The 16,624-nt window shown below is 38.6% G+C and overlaps 1 protein-coding gene and 1 pseudogene across 1 annotated transcript; one reads left to right on the forward strand and one right to left on the reverse strand.

The window, feature by feature from the left end:
* Nucleotides 1-3,621: 3,621 nt before the first annotated feature.
* LOC141714616 (mitochondrial phosphate carrier protein 1, mitochondrial-like) lies at nt 3,622-8,943 on the reverse strand (annotated as a pseudogene).
* A 5,859-nt stretch (nt 8,944-14,802) lies between these two features.
* Nucleotides 14,803-15,315, forward strand: LOC141714617 (uncharacterized). Its single transcript, XM_074518127.1, has one exon. The coding sequence runs from the start codon at nt 14,803-14,805 to the stop codon at nt 15,313-15,315; it is 513 nt and encodes a 170-aa protein (XP_074374228.1).
* Nucleotides 15,316-16,624: the final 1,309 nt, after the last annotated feature.

Raw genomic sequence — 16,624 nt, forward strand, 5'->3', positions numbered from 1 at the left:
TTTCCGCCGTTCATTCAGAGTCCGCCCAGATCGGTGCGGGTGAGTAGTTACTTGATTATCATCCCGCGACACCTCTCGCCCATCAGTATCTTCATCGACAAGTTCAATGATGGAGGCTATGTTGTTGTAGTAATTCAGACATCACGGCATTATTGCCACACACTCGCCTCTGGATTGGTCGCGGCCCACCGGAGCGTCCATCTCAGCCATGGGAGCCTTTCTAGATGCATGAGCAGAGCGGTTATGACGAAGTTTCTCCTTGTCTTACGTCGCTCCACTGTGCTCAGCCTTGAGTTGAAAGTGTTCAAGGCATCACCTATGCGATAAAGCTGCTCTAACCAATCCGCGTTACTAATTAGTACTGGTGGTTGGCCCCCGACATTCGGGGTAGGACGATCCACCAGAGTAAAAATGTAGGGTTCATCATAGCCCTGCTCAGAGCCTTATTCAGAACTTTCTCCATCATAAGAACTATCATCACGATATTGAGACATCTTTCCCCCAGATGCAGAAACTGATTACCCCTCCTTCTAGCTCCCCCTCCTTCTAGCTCCAATTTATCGATGGAGGAATTGGTAACAACAAAGTTTAAGGTTTTTAGTCGGAAACAAGATCTGTGACGGTGGTTCTTCGTCAGAAAAACCGTCTTCTACTAGTTTTATGAATGTCCGTCGATGAGGCCCAACCATAAAAGCCCAAGGCTCATCCATGACTTCGAGACTTCACAAATAAGGTATCTTCCTGGCCAAGGATAACCCTCTGCTACCAGATGTTTCTCTAATCCGTGGATGCAGGTATAGCCGTGGTTCACCCCAAATGTTGGACACATCCTTGTCCCCCGGATAAGGAGCCCCTACCAGATTATAAGACAAGTGATCCTAAAATTTTGGGTGCAAAGTGCAGGATACTCCGAAGTCTCCCAACGAGGACACCCGTTGACTACAGAGACAGAGCTCTCAAAGCACACATCAAAATTCACCCCACATCCCCAATGAGGACACTCATTGACGGAAGAATTGGTAAAAATAAAGTTTAAGATTTTTAGTCGGAAACAAGATCTTTGATGGTAATTCTTCGTCGGAAAAACCGTCTTCTACTAGCTTTATGAATGTCCGCTGATGAGGCCCAACCATAAAAGCCCAAGGCTCGTCCATGGCTTCGAGACTTCACAAATATGGTATCTCCCTGGCCAAAGATAACCTTCTGCTACCAGATGTTTCTCTAATCCGTGGATGCAGGTATAGCAGTGGTTCACCCAAAATGTTGGACGCATCCTTGTCCCCCGGATAAGGAGCCCCCTACCAGATTACAAGACAAGTGATCCTAAACTTTTGGGTGCAAAGTGCAGGATACTCCGAAGTCTCCCAACGAGGACACCCGTTGACTACAGAGACAGAGCTCCCAAAGTACACACCAAAATTCACCCCACATCACTCATTGAATACAGGAGGAGGCCTTCTATCCAGGCATATCCTGGAGGTCTCTGAGCACGGACACCGCCTTTCTGTGGTTGCATTACAGGAATGAGTTCTTCAATAGAGTGCCTGCAAAAAATAGGCCAGTGATAATAATCTCCTCCTTCCTTGAATCATCCAAATAATCCGTCCAAGTAATCATGTTGAAGTCCCATTCAGACCATTATCTTACTTAGGGTGCGCCCTAACACCTTCCACAGGTGAAGGACTAGCTCAAAATTATACAAATTTCCTTCTCCATATAAAAATAGGGCGCGCCTCCTCCATTATGAGGGCGCGCCTTAACTCTTTAAGGCATTAACCATTAACTTCTAATATATATAAGGCCGCGCCTCCACATATCCATAGTGCGCGCCTACAACCTGCACAACAAAATATTTGTCTTATTTTTTCATATTTTCCTTAATTTTAGATATAAATATTCTAATTTGATCAATTAACCTGGTTTTTATTCGAACAAAATTTATATCAAATTTTGAGCGTAACAAAACTCATTTTAAGTTTGAAATTCTGCCGGCAGCGGGTCTGGACAAATAAAACAAGATGTAGGGCCGAACCCAGCTCATACGGACCCTATCCCTTTGGTTGATAATTAAATACTTCAAGTTGTTTAACATGTCCCCTTGCATTCTAAGCTTCACCATGATAATAAATTCATATAAAATACATTTTAAAATTATTCGACAACTTATTCATATTATCATCTTATATTTGTGAGTTTTGACCCAGCGAATTCAGATATTACCCAGAGCTTTAATAGTTGTAACTAAACGTTCCTTTTTCACTCTCATATTTTTTTTCCCCAGTTTAAAAACCATCTATTTATTTCGATGAAGTGTCATTTAAAAATTGTGTATATTTCAATTTTAATATTTTTTTGTGACTCAAGTGCAAGTCATGAGTTGGTTAGATTAGGCTATTAATCCGTTAATGAATAAAAACATGATTATAGAATATCATATCAGATAGTAGGTAAGCTTTTTGAGTCATGCATATATACGAAATTGTTGGTACTTCTTGTTGGACCTAGGTGGGTCCATCTCAGATGTTAATATTGTGGCTATTGGCCCAACTGGCCTAGTTTAAGTTTATATACCATTTCAACGACAAGGAGATGATAGATGATCCGCGAGGACTAGACCAATCCAGAGGACGAGACTTCACAATTCAGATTAACAGATCTTTTTCAATTAATTTCAGATCAAATCAAATTCAGGTTACGATATAATCATACTCCATTCAAATTTAATGCAATCGAGTCTAATTTCGGCTTTACACAATTTAAATTGCGACACTGTCTGTCAAATTATTCATAATAGAGATAGTTGTTTTTTTACTCAAAATTCCCACACCATGTCAAAATTATGCGGAATTTCCAACATTCATGTAATCTTAAATGATGTATATCAAAAACCATTTACATTAACGTAGAAATGAATGCAGGAGAGGATACTTATTTCAGGGATAGGTCATCAATCAGCTCGGAATGAGTCTGTTTCTGTGTTTCTATGCATGGGTTGGTTCTTTAATTGACAGGAATCAGACGACATTGCTTGCTGCAAACTATACACTTGCAGTTGCATATGTAGATGCAAAATTGCAATTATATTCACTAGCAAATTATAAGTGGCTCCCAGACACACTTATAAGCATCCCTCTGCAGTACAGGTGATGATTATAGGAATAACAAAAATAACAAAAATAAGAATTGGGGGGCCGAGAAAACTTAAAAATCCATTCTCTTAAAACTTAAATCTTAAAATTTCCAAAGTACTTATACATGCGCAAAATGGACCTAGACACAACATCGTACTGTAAGTTGCAAGAAAATAAACTTCCTCCAAATCCGGGCAGACAATGGAAAATAAACTTCTCCCAAACAAGCATAAGGTAGCTCTAACTGCAAAGCTTTTATTGTACAAAATTTTGAATTTGGCATAACCATTAAAAAGTGAGGCTCATTACCAACTTCATACGGTCGCAGAATGGTGTCAGGTTTAATTTAGTTCAATGTGGTCCAAACCTCTCCGTATAAGAGTGGTGCATAAAATCCCGTTACTCCAGTCGTACAACTATAGTTATTTTAACTGCAGAAGATAACCCTACCTAGAATAACACATAGTTTAGCTATTAAAATCAACTGACATCAGGCTGTTCTATTTTCTTCTGTCCTTGTGTTGCCTAAACCGCTTGTAGGCCTGCAAAATTATATTAAAACTAATTATCTGAGATACAACAGCTGATACCAATTCTGTTATTCAGCAATTATGGATGGCACTTAAAACTGACAGCAAAGACATACTACGACTACAGGATAGTGAGAAGACTGCAACATGACAATCGGTGAGCAAGGAATCTACAATTATGATATGAAACTCAGCTATGATGAAAAATCTGCAGCCACTCTCCGCTTCCCTTTACCTTTTATCTCTTTGTAATTATTTCTCATATTTGAGATTATATTTTGTAAAGCAAACCTAACCAATATTAGGACCCATAAACAGAGAGAGAGAGATATAGCGAACATATTGGGTAGGCAGTATGCATTTTCCTAGGAAGCTCTCAGCCACTATATTACAGATTAAGACAGTTCAAATTGTTCATATCATTTGGTTTAAAAGTTAAAACATAACCCCCCCCCGGTTCCATCTACAAGTCCCTTTGACTTTTATGAACAGTTTGAGGTATGTACTGATCAAGCATACATATAGAATAGACCATATGGAACCAAGGTAGTATGAGCTAAAGTAAATTATTCAAGGCAATATAATATATTTCAACTGAAGATTAAGGTCAAGTAAAAGTTTTAGGTTGTTGGTGAAAAGACTTTGGAGAATTAATCAGGCCCCTTTAGCTTGTTTTAAAACACTCTTTAAAGTAAATTAGGTCTTTAGCTTATGTTACAAGTAATACACCTGGTCAAGAACAAAGTGTCCTGGTGGTTCCTTTTTATCATTATTACAAGAGACGCAGTCAAAACAATAAAGTTAGAATTATGGGAGAAGATTATGTTTGATTGCAGATTTTGAGTTGGGCTAATTACAGATTTCTAGCTTCATAAAAGTAGCAGATTTAGTGCTAATTAATGCAGATTTTCAGGCTATTTTTAGAAGCAGAATTCAATGGCCATATTATATCAGCAAAGGGAGTGATGGCAGATGCTGAAAAGATTGAGGCTATAATTCAATGGCCTAAACCAACAACTATTCGAGCTCTTAGAGGATTCCTCGGCCTAACCGGTTACTACAGAAAGTTCGTACATAATTATGGCTTGATTGCAGCACCTCTAACCAATTTGTTGCGGGAGAACTCCTTCCCTTAAACTAGAGAATCAATGGCTGCATTTGAACACTTAAAGTATGCCATGACAATGACCCCGGTATTGGAATTATCTAATTTTAAAAATGACTTTTCTGTTGAATGCGATGCTTCTGATTATGGAATGGGGGCGGTGTTACAACAAGAAGGCAGACCCGTTGCCTTTTACAGTAAACCAATGGCTCAACCACATCAAGCTCCCGGCTTATGAAAAGGAACTCATTGCACTTTCACAAGCTACTCGGAATTGGAGACCTTATTTATGGGAAAAAAATTCATAATTTATACAGATCATTTCAGTCTCAAGTATCTACTTGATCAACGAATCAGTACAAGCCCTCAGCAACACTGGATAAGCGAACTCTTTGGTTACGATTTTCAAGTGGAGTATAAGGCGGGTCGGGCGAATTGAGTGACAAATGCCCTGTCACGAAGAGATGAAAATGTCGGACTGATTGCAGTAATTTTCGGGCCACAACTAGAACTTTTCAAAGCCTTGATGGATGAGATAGAAACATCCCAAACATTACAGTCCTTTATCAACAATATCAAGTAGGAAAAATTGCCACCACAGTGGTCATATGATAATGGACTGATATTCTACAAAAAAAGAGAGCATATTTGGATTCTAATTCCCCTCTCATCCAAGTTGTTATCTCAGCGCTGCATAACCAAGGCCACGAAGGATACCAAAAGACTCTATTTCGCATAGCATCAGACTTTTATTGGTCTGAAATGAAGAAAAATATTCAAGATTTCATCAGGTGTTGTGCAATTTGTCAAAAGAAGAAATTTGAGCATTTACAACCAGCTGGTTTGCTACAACCTTTACAAGTTCGCTTGCAAGTATGTGGTGATATTTCAATGAATTTCATTGACGCCTTGCCTCCTCCATTTGGGAAATCGTTTTTTGCTAGTCGTGATGGATCATTTTTCAAAGTATGGACACTTAATTCCCATGTCTCACCCATACTCTGCAATCTCACTGGCAAAAATATTTTTAGATCATATATTCAAGTTACACGGCCTGCTAGAAACAATTGTGAGCGATAGAGATGTTATTTTTACAAGCTCCTTTTGGACATAACTCTTTAAATTAAGTGGAACAAACTTTTAGTTCAGCCTATAATCCACAGAGTGACGGTCAAACGGTCAAACAAAAGTCGATAATCGCACCATTAAAGTCTACTTACGCTATTTTACCGGTGATCAACCCCGCTAGTGGATGCACTGGATTTCTTGGCTGAGTATTTCTATAATACTAGCTACCATTCTTCTCTGAAAACAATTCCTTTTGAAGTCGTTTATGGTAGAGCACCACCTCGCCTTCTAAATTATCGTTCTGGGCTAAGTCGAGTGGAGGCTGTAGAGCAGGAACTCAAAACTCGAGGCCAGACTGTATCTAGAATTCGTAATAGAATATTGCAAGCCCAAGATATCATGAAGAATAACTATGATAAATATCACAGAGAAGTGCACTTTGAAGTCAGTGATTTGGTGTTACTGAAGTTACAACCTTATCAGCAACTATCTCTAGCGTCTAACAGGAACAAAAAACTAACTCCTCAATATTATGGCCCATTTTCCCTACAAGAAAAAATTGGGACTGTAACTTATCGTCTTCAACTTCCTCAAGCAGTCAAAATACACCCAGTTTTTCATGTCTCCTGTTTAAAAAAAATTCAGGGATCTATTGATGAGACAACACCTACATATCCAACGATTTTCACGAAGGGGAAGTACTGCCAAGCCTAAAAGTTGTACCGGACAAAAAGATTATTGCAGGAGAGTATCATATTCTGATTCATTGGGATGGCTTATCTCCTTCTGAAGCATCATGGGAATCAGCTCAACATATTAAGAAACAATATCCAACATTCGCGCTTGAGGTCAAACGCTTTTTGGAGAAAATGAGTAATGTTACAAGTAACACACCTGGTCAACAAAAAAGTGTCCAGGTGGTTCCTTTTCGTCATTATTACAAGAGAGGCAGTCAAAACAATCAAGCTAGAATTATAGGAGAAGATTGTGTTTGATTGCAGATTTTTAGTTGGGCTAATTACAGATTTCTAGCTTCATAAAAGTAGCAGATTTAGTGCTAATTGATGCAGATTTTCAGGCTATTTGTTAGAAGCAGAATTATTGCTAGTAGCTGCAGATTTTTAGCTTTGTCCTTGTAAGTATTTAAAGGTTCATTGGGAAATAAGAAAAGTGGAGAAAAATATTCTTTATCAAATATCAAATGAGATCGGTGAGCTCTCTCTCTAACTGAGCTCTCAGCATTTTCCTATTCTTTGCAATCAAGCAAACATAGGGAGGGGTAGGAAGAATAAGAATAACAACCCTTTAAGGGAAAGAATCGACCAAGACTTTATTGTAAAAGGTCCCGTAACTCGATCCAGAACTTAGGCGCCTATCAGCGTATCACAATTAGTTAGTTCGAACCCAAGCGCGACAAAAAAATAAATCAAACAGAACACCAAAAGAGTCTACAGGACCATAAGTAGCTGCATCCATGATTTTGTGCTACGTTTGCCCCCCCTAGAGCAACATTTGTTGTATAACATTGAATGACCTTAATCGCATATCGCAAAAAAAAACTGTAGTAAATAAACAACTATAAAGGAGAACCATACATAACAGCAGATTAGGTGCACTCATAGACACATATGAGAAGGTGTGTGAAGAAGGCTGCATATTGACCGATTTGAAGAAGACTGTTGGAAGTCTGGAAGATAAACTGTTTAATCTCCAAAACAACCAAAAGTTACTAAATTGAATGGATAATCATTGGATGGCTATTTCTTGAAGATCCAACCAATATAGATATATGTTTAGGAAAATTCAGATTTTCACTCTGTAGCACTGCAGAACATCATGTAACGTATACGCATCCACTATTACTTATATTTTTTTGAAACCACGTATACGCAATCCACTTTGTAGCTAGGTATGCAAAAAATTATATATCAATGTGCACAAAGTCTATAGATAAGTTATAGTGGCATAAGATAAGGAAATTATACTTCAGTGCTCGGAAAAGGATACGTCAAAATTCTCACTTGAGCATTCTTTTTTAATTATATACAGATAATTATTTCCTCAAATTGGCACAGAGAACAGAATATATAATTTGCAACGCATCAGGCAAATTTTAAAAGAACAGATAAGACATGCACTTTTAAGTACTATGGAAGGAAAACATTAGAAGGGATAAAGAAAATATCGCTAGGCTAAATAGATAAAACAACTTCATGGAGAAGAACAATACAATACGAAAGGAATGAAAAGGAACGTACAGTCCACTTAGAAGTTTAATGCTGTTATAGAATAGCCATTGCATTGTCATCGCAGGACCCACAAGCATTATTCTGATAGAAAGACTTCTTGTGAATAACTTAACAAAACCTATTTTCTTGACAACCTGGTGATGCAAAAGAACCTAGTTAGACGTACAGTCCGCTTAGAACTTCATGTTTTAACAGAAACACCATTAAGAAAATTAGCATTCGGAGACTGTCAGCCTTTTTTATTATACATGGAGGCAACAATATTGTCAGCAGGGTTAGAGATAATGCTACCAGTTGATCCGGCAGCATAGCCAGCCAAACATGTCACTCCAAGTTGTTGAGTTCGTGAGCAATATTCTTTTTTTCTTTGAATTACATTCCGATACAGAAAGTTCACAGAATGCTCAAAGGTTGAAAACATAACCATGGAGACTGTCCAGAAGAAATATATAAGATTTGGATAGAATTAAGGTACATACCAAGAAATTGAGAAAATTAAGCCTCCATGCCCCTTGACTACCGTATCCCAAGAATTTGGCAGCCCAACCTCTTGGAAAAGCAGAAGGACCTTGTTCTCTCAAAATAGTAGAAAAACATGTCCAAATGCTTTTGTACTTAACAGGGTATACCTAAATATAGAAAAGTTATAAATTCTTGAATTCTCGACTCAAACAAAAGGAGGGGGGGAGGGAGAGAAAGGGAAAAACCTGCATATTAACTTTGAGGACATCAAGAGGAGTGATAGCCAGATAAGTAGTTCCAGCACTTAGCATTCCACCAACAGCACATACCCCATAATACCCTGCTGAAAATTCCTCACAAATCCTATTTGGACCCTTATTTTCCACTTGTATATTCATGGAACTACTACTACTACTACTAGAGTGTATACAATATAATCAGCTACACTTGTACGCCCATCATCTTCTTCCGCCGATTAAAGAAGATGGTGTTATTTAGAGCGAGGCGGATTATACAATTTAAGTTATAACCTGGTTGGACGCCCAAAAAGAAAAAAAAAGTTTTATTACACACAGACACTGTGTAAGAAAACGAACCTATGTGTTGGAGGCCTTTTTCTGATGCTCGAATCAACAATATATTTTAGCTTTAATCTATTCCACGCCGTCCGTTGTAACACTAGGGTTGTGTTCCCGAATCAAGGGTAGAAAAAATAAATAAAAAATAACCAATTTTTCTTTCTCTCCTGATCTTTCCAAAAGTTGGAAGAAGATTTTGGAGACAAAAATAAAGAAACTTCTTCCCAAATTTGTAACTTTCTTTTCCTCTATTTCATAAAAGTTGTTCGGAACAAGCTGAAGAAATATATTTTTTACATTTTTTTTCTTTTCACTCCAAAAACATTTCTGGAACATAGCGTAGGTTCATGACGAGATTTTATGTTTTTTTTGCTTCAGTTTACCTAAATTCATGTATTTTGGGCTTTTCGAGAACCGGGCTTTTAGCGACACAGCCTCCTGCAGTTGTAGTATTGGGAGAATAGTGACTAACAAAAAAAATATATGGAGAATAGTCTAGTTTACTCAGCCTTGCATTCATATAACGTGTTTTTCATTTTTATATAAAATAAAAAAATTATTAATTAATAATATTATATTTTTTAAAATTTCCAATTTCATGTTGGTCATGAAAGTTTTTTAAAAAAAATATTTAATTCTAAAAAACGTCCACTAATTAATTATATTTAGATTAAGACGATATAAAAGGCGGTCTATCACCCGAAAATCATTACTTCGTGAACAGAATAAATGTTACACAAAGTAAAGCTAGTTATTACTCCAAAAAATTATCTTCAAAAATTATTTGTCCTCCATGACTTATCACGTAATATCCAGTAATTTTTAAAATTAGAATAATAATAAAATAATATATCAAAAAGGATTAAAATTTGATAAGGATCATTCCACTTTAGAAGTAATATTTTATTTTTAATTAGGATTTATTTTTATTTTATTTTAGGATTTTCTGTTCCTATATAAACAATCTTATGATGTAATGCAATGAATAATATTTTATTGAAATCAAAATTCTTAAGAATTTTTTCTTATATTTTTCTTGTGGATTTAAGAGAATCCTTTTAAAGTATTTTTCGTGTAAGAGTCCTTGCGATTATTAGCGTTTTCTTGTCTTGCGCTTGCATGTGTCAGTTGGCATCAGAGCAGGCTTTATCATGTCTTTTTGTTAATTGATTCAATATAGGAAAACCAATTATCCAAAAAGATCTTGTAGAGGTTATGTCAGCTTTTTTATTGTGACTCTCAAGGTTTTGACAGATAGGATGACTATGTTTACGGATAAATTGGAAAACAATAAGAAGCAACATAGAGCTGAAAGAGAATATTAGAATCGAGTCCCTCGAGGCTGGAAATATGATGTTATTGAAAATTCTGGATCGAAAACAAATACAGATAATCGGTATAATATGATTATATAAAAAAGGCTGATATACCTTTATTCTATGGGAATTTGAGAGTAGAAAAGTTTTTAAAGTGGCATATTGATGTCAATAAATTCTTTGATATTATGGGTATACTTGAGTGTAAGCAGGTGAAGATGGTAGCTATTAGGTTAAAGAGTATTACTTCTATATGGTGGAATAAATTTGTTATACATAAGGGAAAATAAATGAAGAAACCAGTAAGAACACGATATAGGATGAAAAAATTGATAATTATGAGGTTTTTACCGAGGGCTATAAGTCTAAGATGCATATTTTGGTTAAGCATGATGATGATACAATTGAGCATTGTGAACCTGGTCATGTTGATAACGTTTTTTATGATTGTCCTCAACCAAAATTGGGTAGCTTGTTGGGTGAGGGAGAGAAAAAAGAATTTGGTTATGTAAGTGCTAAAATATTGTAGAAGATTTAGATGGGTGTAAGATAGAGCATGCTGAAATTAGTGTAGATATGGATTTTGACATACTTGACAAGGTTAAGCAAGAAGATAAGAATGAGAATGCAAAAGAAGACCTCGAAGAAAACTTGATGAAGCCTATAAAGATGGGAACGGTCACGAACACCGGGTTAAAGTTGCATTAATATTGTCTTTCATCGATTTTAAGTCTTTCGATGATTTTAAGTGAGTGGATGATATGCAACGTTGGAATTTATCTCAGGCATTATATAAGAAAAGTATGGAGAAAACAGTTGACTTAATAAATAATGATGGTAATTATATTTTGTATCTGTTGAAGGATAAGCATGACGTGAATCCATATTTTAGATGTGCAATATTTGATACTACGGTTAATGGGTTTAAACAAGTTGAGTTGATTTAAGTTCTAAGTCGACAATTGTTAACAAAGACGTGGTTGGTTTAATTCAAGTGTTGTTTTCACCATACGTTAATCATAGAGAGGAGTTCAGGTACAAAATTATCATGAAGTTGTTGCTTGTAAAAGTACCATCATAGGGAGATAAACAACAAGTCAGCGTAATTGTTATTCTAAATGAGAACTCGAGGTCGAGTTCTTTTGAATGGAGGAGTCTGATGTAGGAAGATTTTGGTGCTAATTGATAATGTGATAAATCGGAAAAAGGGTATAAGGAAAAAGATTGCACGATCACGCCAAAGCACCAGTAGCATCGTTTGGATGGTTAGAGAATATATATGATCATGCCACTTTATAAGTAATATTTTATTTTTAATTAGGATTTGTTTTTATTTCATTTTAGGATGTTCTGTTCCTATATAAATAATCTTATGATGTAATGTAATGAATAATATTTTATTGATATCGAAAGACTTAAGAATTTTCTCTTATATTTTTCTTGTGCATTTAAGAAAACCCTTGTGAATTCACGATTTGCCTTGTGGATTCAAAGTATTAAAGGATTTCTGGTGTAAGAGTTCTTGCGAGGATTAGCGCTTGCTTTCATACGCTTCCTGTCGCGTAAAGTTCAAGGTTGTAAATCAGAAATCCGGTCAACTCGGTACTGTTCCGAAAAAATAAGTAATTGAAATTCAGTACTCAGATAAATGATCTATTATCATTGTTTTATTAATTTTTTCTTTCATATATAGTTATATATAAATAAAAAATAAATTATATAATAATACCAATAGATTAATAACACGTTTGAAATAATAAAATTCCAATATAGATTGATTATTTTATAATTTTTGATAGGCAACTATAGGTATTCAGCTCGCTAGTTAATAAATAAAAGTACGAGAAAATAATAGGTTCACGTATTCGTGAACTTGATTCATGATGATCAAGTGCTGATAATTATTGAATAATTTTTCTAGATAATTAGTTTATTTAATCCATCAATTGTTTTTATTGTTGACTTTACACTTTCTTTGTATCCATACTATTTATACATGCTACATAATTGATATGGATAGAAAATGCATCCTAAAGACACATTAAATGTCGCATTAATTGCAGTTGGGCTTGTCCGAAATGTCCAATACAGACATGTCTGGTCCAAGCTTCATAGCAGACATGTCTGGTCCAAAGCTTCGTAACAGGCCTATGACGGCCCAAACAACCAAGGCCCGCCAGTGGAGGTCGACCAAGTCCACGAACAAGAGCTGTTCACGGACTAGGCCCAATACGGCTGGAAGAGCAAAGACATGTGTTCTAAACGGATTCAAAGTCCTACATAGAAGGTTCTGGATCTCCTTCCCCAAGAGGACTCCTAATCACCATCTAAGTTGGAGGCTTGTCCACCAAGTCTCCCAAACAAAAGTCTAACCCTAGACTCACCTCTATATAAAGGGCTCTACCCCTCAACCTAGAACTACGTTTTTAGCTTGATTCTCTACAACACAGAGATATGTAGGCATCTTACAAGGATCGATAGTCCCGAATGCAAGAGCAACCATTAAAGCTCTAATCTCACCAACCCTAGCATTAAATACTAAAGTACTCAGGTTTTTATTCCATAACATTTGGCGTCGTCTGTGGGAACTTACAACAACCATGGTGAACACATGGAGTAGAAACACTAGTGGGACAGACACTCCTGTCCCATCGCGAACAATCACATTAGTGGTGGACATACCACCGCAATCAACTTATGCCTCCACCCAAGGAGGAACCCTAGTAGGGGCAACTGAGGCTCAGCCACAAGGGACGAATCCCCCGGCTCCTCAAGGGACGAATCCCCAACTTCAGCAGCTGCATGCACCTGTGAACTCTCGACCCCTTGGGTATGAGTACTCGACAATTGTGACTACTAACCCCCCTTATGGGATGCCTTTATACCCCGAAGTTGGAGGGAGTGAACACTCTGGTAGGAGTGAAGCACAAGGGTGGACGCCCCAATACATACGTGGTTTGGCTCATATTCCGGAGGATCAAGAATTCTCTGGACCTTATACTGAAAGAGACTCTGAATCATCGGATGACAATGTTGCTCCAAGAAGGAGGCATGCTGGCAAGGAGCCGATGGCTAACACTGAACAACGTTCCAGGAGCACTTAAGGGATGAATCCCCAAGATGTTCAAGAGAGGATCGGGGCTCATAAAGAAGAGATCCAAAGGCTGAAGCGAGACCTGGAGACACATCTGGCCCCAAGACCCCCACTCGCTCCAAGGCAGACAAATCCTCCTCATATCATAGACCTGGATGGTCCAATATCGAGAAGGGAAGTTGCCCCAAGGGTTGATCCAAGTGATCTTATGCCCCTAGGAGATCCTGATGATCCAAACCCACCATTCACTGATGAGATAATGAATGCTCAAATCTCAAGGAAGTTTAAGATACCCACCATCGAAGCATACGATGGTACTGGCGACCCCGCTAATCATGTTAGGATGTTCTCTAACACCCTGTTGTTACAGCCCGTGAACGACACTATTAAGTGGCAGGCCTTCCTTCAAACCCTATCAGGCATGGCTCAAAGGTGGTGCAGCCGTCTACCCCCAAACTCTATTGGATCCTTTAAGGACTTGGGTCAAGCTTTTATTAAGCAATTCATAAGTGGCAGAGTGCACGAGAAGAGTTCAGCATCTCTCATGGGTATAGTCCAAGGAGAAAAGGAGTCCCTAAGAGAGTATCTGAATCGATTTACGAAGGAGGCTTTGAAGGTCCCTGATCTTGATGATAAAGTAGCTATGATAGCCCTGCAGCAAGGGACCAGAGATGAGTTCTTTAAGATGTCCTTGGCTAAGCGCCCTCCCGAAAGTATGCTGCAACTCCAGGATAGAGCCGGGAAATATATTAAGGTGGAGGAGAGTATGAAGACGATAGTTGTGAAAAATGAACCTACTGGTAACAAGAAGCGGAAGACGGATCAGAAGTACGATGCCAAGGACAAGTATCCACGAATTGGCAAAAACTCTGACTCCTCCTCTAAGAAGAATCAGCAACCAAGATTCGCTGAATATGCAAGGTTGAATGCTCCAAGGAGCCAAATACTTATGGAAATTGAAAAGGACAAAGACTTCAAATGGCCGAAGCCACTAAGGGGAGATCCCGGAAAAAGAGACAAGAGTCGATATTGCAGATTTCACAAAGATGTTGGTCATGACACTGACGATTGTAGGCAACTCAAGGATGAGACTGAGTATCTGATCCGAAGGGGAAAGTTCGGACGTTTCACCAAGGGTGAAGAGGGCCAGTAATCAATATCATCTCAGGAGGACCTACAGCAGCCGGTACTACAAGAAACTCCCGAAAAGCTTATACAAGAGAAGTGATGAGCATAGTTGGGGAGCCATCTAAGCATTCCAAGTCAGAGATGACGCTTGAATTTGGTGACCCAGACCTTGAAGGTTTGAAATTTCCTCAGGATGATCCTCTGGTTATCACTCCGATAATTGGAAATTGTCATGTTATGAGGGTCCTAGTGGACAGTGGAGCTTCCGTGGACATTCTGTTTCATGACATATTCATAAGGATGGGCTACAATGATTCTCAGCTAACTCCGTCTGATGCACCCATCTATGGGTTTAACCATGTGGAATGCAAAGGCGAAGGAGCAATACAACTTCCCGTAACTATCGGGGAAGAGCCCAGGGAGGCCACACAGATGTTGAACTTTCAGGTTGTCAAGGCAGCCTCTACTTATAATGCTATCATGGGTAGAACAGGGATCCATGCTTTTAAGACTGTGCCCTCAACCTACCATATGGTACTGAAGTTCCCAACTAGAAATGGTGTTGGAGAAGCAAGGGGAGATCAGAAGGTGGCCCACAGTTGCTATGTTGCAGCACTTAGACCCAATGGAACAGGGGGAAGGTCCTCCCCATAGAAGACATGGATGTCCGAGAAAATGACGAACTACGAGAGAAGCCAGCCGTGGACTTGGTCCCAATTCCTTTAGACCCCTTAGACCCCGAGAAGGTTACATACATTGGGGCATCTCTGGAAAAGCCCTTGAAGGGCCGCCTGACAACCTTCCTCCAAGAAAACAATGATGTATTTGCTTGGACAGCAGCTGATATGCCTGGGATTGACCCAAACCTTATAACTCATAGGTTGAACGTTGATCCAACTCGGAAGGCTGTAAAGCAAAAGAAGAGAACTTATGCCCCTGATAGGCTGGAAACCATTAAGCAGGAGGTCGAGAAGCTTTTAGAAGCTGGATTTATTGAGAAAGTTTAATTCCCTGAATGGTTGGCCAACCCCGTAATGGTTAAGAAGGTCAATGGAAAGTGGAGGATGTGCATTGACTTCACTGACTTGAATGATGCTTGTCCCAAGGACTGTTACCCTCTACCAAGGATTGATACCCTGATCGATGCCACTGCTGGACACGAGATGCTAAGCTTCATGGATGGCTTCAGTGGTTACAATCAGATTAGGATGCATAAGGATGACACCCCCAAGGTATCTTTCATAACTGACTTTGGTGTATTCTGCTATCTTGTTATGGCTTTTGGACTTAAGAATGCAGGAGCTACTTACCAAAGACTGGTAAATAAGATATTTGCCCATCTAATTGGGAAGACCATGGAGGTCTATATTGATGACATGTTAGTCAAAAGCCTAAGCAAGGCCGATCATATTATTCACCTCAGAGAGGCATTTGAAGTGCTGAGGCACCACAAGATGATGTTAAACCCAGCCAAGTGTGCTTTTGGTATTGGGTCCGGAAAATTTTTTGGTCATATGGTCTCTAAGAGGGGAATAGAGGCCAATTCTGACAAGATCAAAGCCATCCTAGACATGGAGCCACGACGCTCCATCAAGGACGTTCAGAAGCTGACGGGAAGAATCGCAGCTCTAGGGAGGTTCATCTCCAAGTCAGGAGACAAATGCCTGCCCTTTTTCAAAACCCTTAAGAAGGTGAAGGACTTTGAATGGACAGCTGAGAGCCAAGAGGCCTTTAAACAGCTGAAGAAGTACATGACTGAAGCTCCATTGTTGGCTAAACCAAGTCCGGAGGACACTCTTTATTTGTACCTCGCGGTATCTGAACAAGCCGTGAGTGCAGGCCTCGTGAAGGAAGAACAGAAGCTCCAGAATCATGTATACTATTTAAGCAAGGTGCTCCATGGAGCATAATTGAATTACTCCACCACGGAAAAGTTCGCACTTGCTCTTATCACAGCCTCGAG

The sequence above is a fragment of the Apium graveolens genome, chromosome 3 (genome assembly GCF_009905375.1).
Source record: "Apium graveolens cultivar Ventura chromosome 3, ASM990537v1, whole genome shotgun sequence".
Classification (NCBI taxonomy): Eukaryota; Viridiplantae; Streptophyta; class Magnoliopsida; order Apiales; family Apiaceae; genus Apium; species Apium graveolens.

Coding starts and splice junctions, on each gene's coding strand:
- LOC141714617 (XM_074518127.1), top strand. CDS start 14,803: ATGACGCTTGAATTTGGTGACCCAGACCTTGAAGGTTTGAAATTTCCT.